The sequence below is a fragment of the Camellia sinensis genome, chromosome 15 (genome assembly GCF_055761805.1).
Source record: "Camellia sinensis isolate YWXY chromosome 15, ASM5576180v1, whole genome shotgun sequence".
NCBI lineage: Eukaryota > Viridiplantae > Streptophyta > Magnoliopsida > Ericales > Theaceae > Camellia > Camellia sinensis.
The window spans coordinates 83,894,415-83,905,484 of NC_138975.1; the positions used below are offsets into that span (position 1 = coordinate 83,894,415).

The 11,070-nt window shown below is 39.4% G+C and overlaps 1 protein-coding gene across 1 annotated transcript; it reads right to left on the reverse strand.

Annotated features, from left to right (window-relative positions):
• Nucleotides 1-8,355: 8,355 nt before the first annotated feature.
• On the reverse strand, nt 8,356-9,368 carry LOC145813095 (uncharacterized). Its single transcript, XM_082908358.1, has 2 exons — nt 8,930-9,368; nt 8,356-8,417 (listed from the first exon to the last, which is right to left on the reverse strand). Exons 1-2 carry the CDS (start codon nt 9,366-9,368, stop codon nt 8,356-8,358), a joined length of 501 nt encoding a protein of 166 aa, XP_082764484.1.
• Between the last annotated feature and the right edge of the window lie 1,702 nt (nt 9,369-11,070).

Below are 11,070 nucleotides of genomic sequence, written 5' to 3' on the forward strand. Positions count from 1 at the left end.
TGTGGGATATAGTTTTTATACATATCTGTTGAAATGATGATAGAGCTAACATGCTTATCTGTTGGAAAAGGGAAAATGAAAGGTAACTTGGACTCATAAGTCATATGACATAAATACGTGATTTATGTGAATGTATCAGTGTTGGCCATCTATCAATTGCTAATCTTTTAGTCATTGTTCATGGTTGGTTTAGTATATTTCTACTGGGCTGTGGGTCACCCTATATGGGAATATCATTTTCAGGTACAGGTAGCATGCCACCTCCAAGGTCATAGCTTGGGAGGCTAGAGGCGGACATACTTTTGTCGTTTCACTTTTGATGTATTACATGTAAATTCAAGCCTAGGGCTTAATATGTAAATGAGTTAGTACTCTTTCTTGTAACCAAGTGTTAACTTGGAAAGCTGTAAGCCCGTAGGGCATTTTGCTTTTGTTGTTAACATGTAATACTTTTGTAATGAAACTCTGATAAATAGAAGAATGTGGTTATTTCATATGTCAATGAATGTCTTATTTGATGGGTTTAATGTTATTATTTTGAGGGCGTTACATGGTAAATCCTGTGAAATCATTCTATTGACACGTTTGAGTACTCTGGTTATTTGATAAATTTTATGAAGTTGTTTTGTGTAGTCAGTGTTGATTTGTCTAGCTAAATGACATGGAAATGCTTCGGACATGGATCGAGTAGACCTTGCCAATAGCTTGCACCAATAGACCGGATAAGCGGTTGTGCTTGGGTGAGGTGGGTGAGGCCGATCACTGGTCAAGTACCAAGTAGGACCGGGTATTTGGTTTTGGATAAATTATCATATGTCGAGTTGACTTGTTTGTGCAATTTGGTAAATTGCTTGATTATCGAATCTAATCGGTTGTGTAATTGTTGGATCTTTGTTGATTTATTTTCTGTCTGAGCCTTCTTATTCCTGTTGTATTGTATGCTTCTCTAATTAATTTATTTTTCAGGCATGGAGCAAATTTAGTGGCGATTGGAGTTGAAGCATCTAAATAGATTATTTAAGTTGGAGATTTTTTAGTCCACAACTATATATTATTTTTGAAAATTTGTATAATTTATGTTTTGGAGACATTTGAGTTAATTATTTATGAAGACAATTTGTATATTTGAGATTATAAGTTATCTGCAATTATAAATTTTAGATTGATTTGATTTATTAGCGACCCAGAAGTTGGGGCATTACAATGTTCCAATTTTGGTTTTGAGTGTTAGAAATTTCAATCTGGTGCTTGTAATGATAATATGGTATATGAACCAGTATAGGAGGGAAATGCTCTATTGCTCTTTGCTCAGGAATGATGAGCATGCCTTGTTCAATGTCCTTAAGCATTAACTACAACTCAAAGAGAAAATTCTCCTATGGGATTTATTTTCTGGGTCTTGTACCTCCTTGTTGGCCCTCTCAGACAAGCACAAGGCTCTGCAGAGATAAAGAAAAGGAAGTCAATTGAACATTGCAAATGGCACAAAATACATCAAGTCATATCCTGTATGAGATATGTTCTTACAATCAATTGAGTATTGAAATTGTATGGTCTCAATCAAAAAAATCCATAAAAATCCCTAATAAATTGAAAACTTCAAATTCAACTACGTACCCAACTAATTATTTACTGTCATCCTGGTAGTTGCCAAAATGACATAGAACTGAAATGCACAAAGATGAAAATCCTAAGTACTCGGTTTTGCTTGTTGAGAAAAGGGAAGAATTGGACCGAAAACCCAATAATAGTTTTGATTCAAGAAATTCAAGAAAGAAAACCCTATTTCTTGGTGAAGAACTACTTGTTAAGAGTCATTGACTTTTCTAGAATCATCTAGGCTATTAAGTGCATATGTTGAATAATCTGGAAGACTCTGGAAAGATCTAGAAGACTCTAGAAAGATCTAAAGAAATCCGGACGATTCTAAAATATTGTAGAAGATTCTAGAACGTTAGAGAAGCTTACAGAAATGTAGAGAAATCTAGAAGGTTCTGGAAGGTTATAGAATATTTTAGAAGTATAGAAAGTACTATTATATGCTAGAATAGTTTAGATAGTTCTGGAATATTGGAAAGTATGAGTATATGCTAGAATATTCTAGAGGGTTAACAATGGCCCTTGGGTCAAAATGATCCTAGCCATCCATTGAGGAGGTGGATGACTATATAAAGGGAAGTGACCTCATTTGAAAGGCACAAGACACAACAATCAAGAGTGGAGTCAAGTGCTTAAGTGTGAGTGATTCCAAAAGTGAGGTGTCCTTGAGAGTCTTCTTGTATACTTGAGTGTATCTTTGCATCGAAATAAAGATTCACTTTTGTATAGCCGTTGTGTTCTAACTCAACAATTTGGTATCAGAGCCAGGAGGATCACACCAAGTCACGATGGTAGATCTTGTGAACACAACGAGTGGAGTCACAAGACTCAACAACAACAACTACTATAGTTGGCAGAGTTGGCAGAGTCGCATCAAGTCCTACCTTGAAGGGAAAGATTTGTAGGAGATTGTTAATGGAAATAAGGCTGCACCACCTTCCATGGAAAATGCCGAGGCACTCCGCAAATGGATGATCAAGGCCGGAAAGGCAATGTATGTGCTCAAGACAACCATAGAGGATGAGTTGCTCGGGCGCATCGGGAATGATGACACACCCAAGGCAGCATGGGACACCTTTGCATCATTGTTTTCAAAACAAATGATGCCTGGCTCCAATTTCTAGAAAATGAGTTGATGTCTACCACTTAAGAAAGTAAGTCCATAAGTGAATATTTCACAAAAATTAATGATCTATGTCATGAAATTTCAGATCTAGATCCTAAAGAAAATATTAATGAGGAAAGAAATTCGCCTGAGCAAACAAGAAGGGGTTAAAGAGACTAGAAAAAAAACTCAGAAGGTCGAAAAGACAATTTAAGCCTAATCCGAAGTATGCAAATGCTGCTCTAACTGAAGAAGATAGCATTACAGAGCCAACGACGTTTGAAGAGGCATCCCAAAGCAAAGCATGGCAGAAGGCAATGGAGGAAGAGATTCAAGCTCTCAAATAGAATCAAACATGGGAGCTAGTTCCTAAGCCCAAAGACGTGAAGCCGATATCATGCAAGTGGGTGTACAAAGTAAAAACCCGTCATGATGGATCGATAGAAAGGTACAAAGCATTTCTAGTGGCTCGAGGCTTCTCACAGCAATATGGATTGGACTATGATGAAACATTTAGTCCAGCAACAAAGATCACAACGGTGAGAGTACTAATAGCACTTGCAGCCAGCAAGTCTTGGAAGCTGTGGCTGATGGACGTAAAGAATGCTTTTCTACATGGAGAGATAGATCGAGATATATATATATATATATATATATATATATATGGAGCAACCCGAGGGGTTTGTAAGCAAAGTCCATCCAACTTATGTTTGCAAATTAAAGAAAGCCTTGTGTGGCTTAAAGCAAGCGCCGAGGGCATGGTATGGCAAAATAGCAGAATTTTTAGTACAAAACGGGTACTCGGTGGCACCAGCAGACTCAAGCCTATTTGTCAAGTCTCAAGGTGAGAAACTAGCTATAGTGCAAGTATACGTGGATGACTTAATCATCACTGGATGTGGCACCCCGATTTTACACTATAGGTTGCAGTCAAGGGAGAGTCACTAATGAGTCCTATGGTCAATAACCAAGTAAGATCCCAGATCGCCGGAGGAGTCAAAATAGCCTCTCTTCTAAGTCCAACTTTCTTAGGCAACGCACTACCCTTTTGACAAATCTTAAAAGGCATTAACACAAGGTCTCATAAGTAACGAAAGGGTTCATACATTGAATATATAACAATCAATATATATATATAACTCAAAAGATAGTTCCATTACATTACATTTCAGAAGAAAGCTTAAGTCTTCAAATGAGTCTTTACAAAACATCCAAAAAGAAACTTCTAATTTTTTTCTAGGATAACCAAAAATCTTCAAAAGTTTCGGGCTCGTCGTCTCCAGCTGTGAGTTCCGCTTCATCACCTGGCATGATACGCCGTGAGCTTTGAATGCCCAGTAAACACACACACACCCTACCCCTTTTTCCCAGTCCAATACACAATCACAATTATAACATCAAGTAATAAAGCATGATACTTCAATAAATAAATGAAGGGTTAAGTTAGATGTTAGCAACTAGAAATCCCCCAAAGAGATTCCGTCCTCCCAACCACAAGAATCGGACGTGGATTATTCAGTATGCCCCCTCTTTTGCTGCTTTGTTGCAGACCTAACCTCGGATGCCTACCAACGGTTATGTACCGTATAGCGCCAACCACAGGGCCTCAAAAGAGACGGTAAAATAGGGCCTTGCCCGAAATCCCTCCTTACACCAAACCACCTAGGGTCCGAATACAACCGCTCCGTTCAAGGGTTCCGAAAATCACTTGTGCAAGACTTTAACTTTCAAATAGGGAACGCATCCCAACAATCCATATATCACATTTCTCATCTTTTCATTACTCAAGTGCGCGAAAACCCAATACCCTCCCAATTAGGTTTCCCGTTAAATTAAATGCTTTAAATCAAGTTAATTCAACTTGCAAGACAATAATATCCATATAGGCTTGCATCCATAAAGCGAGAACGATAAACAACATAACCATAATACACATATTAACATGCCAAGATATGCTCATATGTAAGTAGGCAATTTCATGAATTCAAGGGCATAAAACATCCATGCATAACATAGTTTCCAGATTTAACATCACATGAAGATTGAAATAAAAGGGCTATTTTAGATCTTCCACCGGACTCGGTCTCCATATGGTTCGTAGAGAATTTGATCTAGTTTCTAGAACACTTTCTGGAAATGGGATTTCTTTTTTCCTGATTTTAAGTTATTTAGAAAATACTCCAGCGCTGTCCAGAATATGTCCAGATCCGTCGACCTTTACGAAAATTTGATTTTCTTGCAAACCGCTTGTTTTTTTTCGATGAAACAAATTTTAGTTGAAAGATAACATCTTAAGGAAGGTTTTGACATAAAATAGAGGTCCAGAATAATTTGGTACATTTTTCTAGAATTTCTGGAAGTGGGCTGCAAAAACAGATTCTAAGGTGCTTTGCTCAAAACAAGAAGATTTATGAAAAATGGGTTCCACCAAGGGAAAGTTTCATTTCTTTTGTGAAGAAAATATGCTAACTATCACATGTTTAACTCAGAAAATTTGTTTGAAAGAGTGCTCTTGAAAAGTTGAGAGATTGGTACAAAAAGAAGATGGTTTTGTGCCAAAATGGGAAAAATACAATAGAGATGGAATCAATACTCAATCCTTAGCATTTTTAACATAAGAACTTAGTAATAACAGATCTAAAAACATTATTTAGAACTTTTAGAAACATGTATTAGAAAAAGAAAATGAAGGAGAAGGTTGTGTTTGTGGCTTACCTACTAAGCTTTGCACAAGAAAGCTTTCTTCTTCCTCCTTCTTCTCCTCTAGACTTCTCCTCTTGCTCTCCTCCTTCTCTCTAACTGAAATGTGTGTGTGAGTGAGTGTGTTGTGTGTGTTTGCAAGCTAGGGGGTTAGTTGGTATTTATAGACAAACCTTTGAGGCCAAAAGTCCTAAAAGCCCCTTAGTTGGATATGGATGCAAAAGTTAGGATTTTGCTTGGAATCTAATGGAATACGGGTGGTTTTGGAGTTGAACCATAGGATTATGCAACAATTGGTTGATTCTTAGTTGAAAGGAAACTAGTTTTGAAAACATCACCCTAGGTCTAGGGTACTAGGTCTTGGTTTTCCTAGAACATCATGATGGTGGTTCTTGAAAATTGGCTCCTCCTTGGGGAAGTGTGATAGGGTAATTATTTAAATCATTTTGGGTTCTAGGCACACTCCTCTAGGTGTATATATATGTATATATGTATCTTACAAGATGGATGGTACTCAAGGTACAAGGTACAAGTACTAGTTCTTGGGTAAGTTTAGAATTTAAATAAAGAGTGAGGGCTTGGAGTTAAATACATGTAACTTATGTAGAATTAAACTAGGTTAGGGATCCTAATCCGGTTAGGGAAATTCCTGTTTCGATAAAAATAAAAATAGTAATGCTAACTGACAAGATTGAAATTAATTCAAGTAAACGAGGGGCTTTAAGAAAATAATTCAAACATTAGGGTTTTCAAAGTGAATACATATTTCAGGGGTTCACAACCTATCCCTCTTAAAACAATTTCGTCCTTGAAATTCAACTACATACTGTCTTCGAAAAGCTCGGGGTAGTTTGCCTTTACCCAATCCTGACGTTCCCAAGTAGATTCCTCAACTCCCCGATGACGCCATAGCACTTTTACCAAGGGAACCGTCTTGCCTCTAAGGTTCTTTTCTCGACGATCTTGTATTGCTACCGGTCCTTCTTTAAGCATAACATCTTTGTCAAGACTGATCTCTTCCCATTTGAGGATGTGTGTCGGGTCAGCGATGTATTTTCTCAACATGGATACATGGAAGACGTTGTGTATCCCTGCTAACTGCGGGGGTAGACCTAATCTATATGCTACTTCGCCCACTCTTTCCAATACCTCAAAAGGTCCAATATATCGTGGCGACAGCTTCCCCTTTCTCCCTAACGTACGACTCCATGCCTGGGTTGTACCTTTTGGAACACGTGGCTGCCTACTTTAAACATCAATGGTCTTCTCCTCCTGTCTACATAATTCTTTTGATGGTCTTGGGCATTCTTTAGCCGTTGTCAGATCAATTTGACTTTCTCAGTAGTTTCTAGAACAAGTTCGGGCCCTATTAGATTTGTATCACCCACTTCCATCCAACAAATCGGCGATCTGCAAGGTCGTCCATATAATGCTTCAAAAGGCGCCATGCCGATGCTAGCTTGAAAGCTATTGTAGTAGGCGAATTCAATTAGGGGTAGGTGTCGTTCCCAACTTCCTTGAAAATCCATTGCGCAAGCTCTTAGCATATCTTCGAGTGTCTGGATAGTGCGCTCAGATTGTCCATCTGTCTGCGGGTGAAAGGCGGTGCTAAAACATAACTCCGAACCAAGAGCTTCCTACAGGCTTCTCCAAAATCGAGAGGTGAATCGTGGATCACGATCTGACACAATAGATACCGAAATTCCATGTAGTCGAACGATCTCCCCAATGTAGAGTCTGCATATAGACTCTAAAGTGTCGGTCATCTTATAGGGTAAGAAATGCGCTGACTTGGTGAGGCGGTCCACTATTACCCATATAGCATCGCGCCCTCTAGTTGACTTAGGCGACCCTGTCACAAAGTCCATTGTCACGTATTCCCACTTCCATTCGGCTATTGGTAGAGGTTGCAACATTCCCCCTGGTTTCTAATGGTCCGCTTTCACTTGTTGGCAGGTCAGACATTTTGCTACAAATTTAGCCACTTCCTTCTTTATTCCATTCCACCAATACTGCCTCTTCAAATCTTGGTACATTTTAGTCCCTCTTGGATGTACTGCAAATGCAGAATGATGACATTCCTTCAGTACCATTTCCCTTAAGTAACTCGTCACTTGGTACAAATAATCTACCTTAGTATCTAAAACTCCCATCGGGGTGAATTACCCAATCGGGCATGGGCTCTCCTGATTCCAGACGTCCCTTGATGTAGGCTACCTCTTGATCGTGCTTTTGGGCCTCCATGACCTCATTCATCAACTTGGGCATCACCTTCTGTGCACTAAGATATGCTTTTGTATCTTGAGATTCTACTTGGATCCTGAACTCATTGAGTGTCTTAACCATATCCCATTCCTTAACGGAGATCTTAGCCATCATCCCTCTACTCTTACGACTTAGAGCATCTGCTACTACATTGGCTTTACCGGGGTGATATGAGAGAGTGAACTCGAAATCCTCAAGATACTCCATCCATCGTCTCTGTCTCAAGTTAAGGTCCTTTTGCGTGAATAGATACTTCAGACTCTTGTGATCTGCGAAAATCTCAAATTGTTCCCCATACAGGTAATGTTGCCATTGTTTTAGGGCAAAAACTACAGTCGCTAATTCCAAGTCATGTGTGGGGTAGTTGCGCTCATGTGGTTTCAACTGCCTAGATCCATATGCGACTACCTTTCCATTTTTCATGTGCATGCAACCTAACCTTTCTTTAGACTCATCGCAATACACAGTGTACCCCTCTTCTCTTTCTGGGATGGTCAAAAATTAGCGCACTAGTTAACCTCTTCTTTAGCTCTTGGAAGGATTTTTTGCAAGCTTCGTCCCACTCATACTTTACTCCTTTTTGCGTCAAATGAGTCATTGGTTTAGCTAGTTTGGAGAGATCTTGGATGAACCTCCGGTAATAACCGGCCAATCCTAAGAAGCTGCGGATTTCTGACACGGTTTGGTTATCTCCAATCTAATACCGCCTCCACCTTGGTTGGATCCACCGCAATCCCATTCACATGCCCTAAGAATTTTACTTCATTCAACCAGAACTCACATTTACTCGCCTTGGCATATAACCGATTATCCCTAAGAACTTGGAGGACAGTCCTTAAATGTTGCTCATGCTCTTTTTCAGACCTTGAATATACCAAGCTGTCATCAATGAATACTACTACGAACTGGTCAAGGTATGGTCTAAAAATCTTATTCATTAGTCTCATGAATACTGCCGGTGCGTTGGTGCGTTGGTTAGTCCGAAGGGCATTACTACAAACTCATAGTGGCCATATCTAGTATGAAAGGCAGTCTTTGGTATATCCTCCTCCTTGACTCGTAGTTGATGGCAACCTGACCTGAGATCGATCTTTGAATAGCACCTTGAGCCTCTAAGTTGGTCAAAAAGGTAATCAATCCTTGGGAGTGGGTAGCGGTTCTTAATCGTGACTCGATTGAGTTGACGATAATCGATGCATAGCCTTAATGATCCATCCTTCTTTTTAGCAAACAACATGGGTGCTCCCCATGGCGAAGTACTTGGCCTAATGAATCCTTTCTCGAGCAATTCTTGTAGTTGTGTCTTCAATTCTCGTAGTTCTGTTGGTGCCATACGATACGGAGCCATGGATATTGGGGTAGTTCCAAGTTGCAGCTTGATGCTAAAGTCTACTTCCCGAGTTGGCGGCAATTCTGGTAATTTCATAGGAAATACATTTGCATAATCGCATACTACGTGTGGAAGTTCTATTTCTCCTAGGCCCTCCTCATTTAGAATCAGACTTGCTATTGTACCCGCAAGTTGATTGTGCCACTGCGTCCGATGTTTTGTTGAAGCCATGGGGTCTTGTCTATCCCCCTTAAATTGGAAACGTGTTCCATCTTGCGTGTGAGCTACCACTTTCCTCTGACAATAGTCGATCACTGCTCGGTGGGCAGACAACCAGTCCATGCCCAAAATGATATCGAAGTCCGACATTCCTATTTTACAGTCCTTACAGATCAATCTTATCCGAACGCATCCTCCCATAAGTGACATTACATCTAAGGCAGCTTCTAGGGGTTCTCCTACCAATTCTAATGATTTAGCACAAGCAGAGGATATAAAAGAATGTGATGCACCAATATTAAATAAAACATGCACCCAAGAATTGCATAGCACTAAATTACCCTCGATTACAGACGGGTCTGCTTCTTCCTCTTGCAAGGCAAAGACTCTGCCGGTTGCCTTCTGGTTGCTCCTTTCTGGTCCCTCATGAAGTTGGGTTTTCTTTCCACAAGCTCCAAATCCTCTTGGATTCTACCTCATTTCATTCTGAAGTCAATGTTGTGCCGATTATTTCCACAAAGATGGTAAGACTCCTCCAAAATCTGATTCTTGATAGGGTTCGGGATTTTAGCCACGGTTACTAGTCCATTCTTAGGGTTTCGATTTCCTGGTACTGCATTTCTATTGTTGCTTGCAAGCTCATGTTATTACTTGTCTCGAAGTATGGTCCACCATTTGTTTTTCTTTGAATGGGGTGAGGCGTAAGTCAAATTCTAACTACAGAGGCAATTCCTGATCTTAAGTTAGACACAACAAAACTTCATATATACATAATAATAATTACAAGATTCTTAAAATTGGATTAAAGTGGAGATGAAGAATACGAAGCAGTTATGGTGATAACGTCAGTATTAACTGAAATATGGATGAATGGTATGCTGTTATGGTTTCGAACTTCAATGTGATCAAGGTTATAGATGTAGTGACTAAACTAGATATTTAGCTTGAAACTGCGTTGGCCATCCGCGTTTCAAACTGAATATCCAAGATTCATCACCGAATAAAGAAAATGAAATTATTTACAAGAAGTCTTGGGCTAAATAAAATAATCAAGGGTCAAAGGAGTTCGAATTTACAAATAGTAGTATATAAAACAGGACCAGATGGACAAGACTTAATCTTGGAAAATGATGACATTGAATAAAGGTTATGAATACAAGATGAGGGTACGACAATCGATAGAAGACGCGTAGAACTAATAGCACCCCTTATTGCGCGATGTGAGGCCTCACTCAAAGTTAAAACCATTTCACGATCCTGAAGTAGGTCCTCACGAGTCGATGTTGGTGTGCCCGAAATTCGAAGAAATTCCCTAAGATAGGTCAAGAAAGATTCTAACATAATCAGTGCAAGGTAGTCTCTAACCGTAGGTCGAAATGCGTGGGTAAGGGTTGAACCTAGGCTCTGATACCAAGTGGTGACGCCCCGATTCTACACTATAGGTTGCAGTCAAGGGAGAGTCACTAGTGAGTCCTATGGTCAATAACCAAGTTATATCCCAGATCGCTAGAGGAGTCAAAATAGCCTCTTTTCTAAGTCCAGCTTTCTTAGGCAGCGCACTATCCTTTTGACAGATCTTAAAAGGTATTGACACAAGGTCTCATAAGTAATGAAAGGGTTCATACATAGAATATATAACAATCAATATATATATATAACTCAGAAGATAGTTCTATTACATTACATTCCAGAAGAAAGCTTAAGTCTTCAAATGAGTCTTTACAAAACATCCAAAAAGAAACTTCTAATTTTTTTCTAGGATAACCAAAAATCTTCAAAAGTTTCGGGCTCGTCGTCTCCAGCTATGAGTTCCGCTTCATCACCTGGCATGATACGCCGTGAGCTTTGAATG

What these genes read in the sequence shown, in the direction of transcription:
- LOC145813095 (XM_082908358.1), bottom strand. Translation starts at nt 9,368, where the DNA reads ATGTCGGACTTCGATATCATTTTGGGCATGGACTGGTTGTCTGCCCAC. An exon ending in GAAAGGATTCATTAGGCCAA is followed by an intron (nt 8,418 to 8,929) that starts GTACTTCGCCAT and finishes TAAAATTCTTAG; the next exon opens with GGCATGTGAATGGGATTGCG.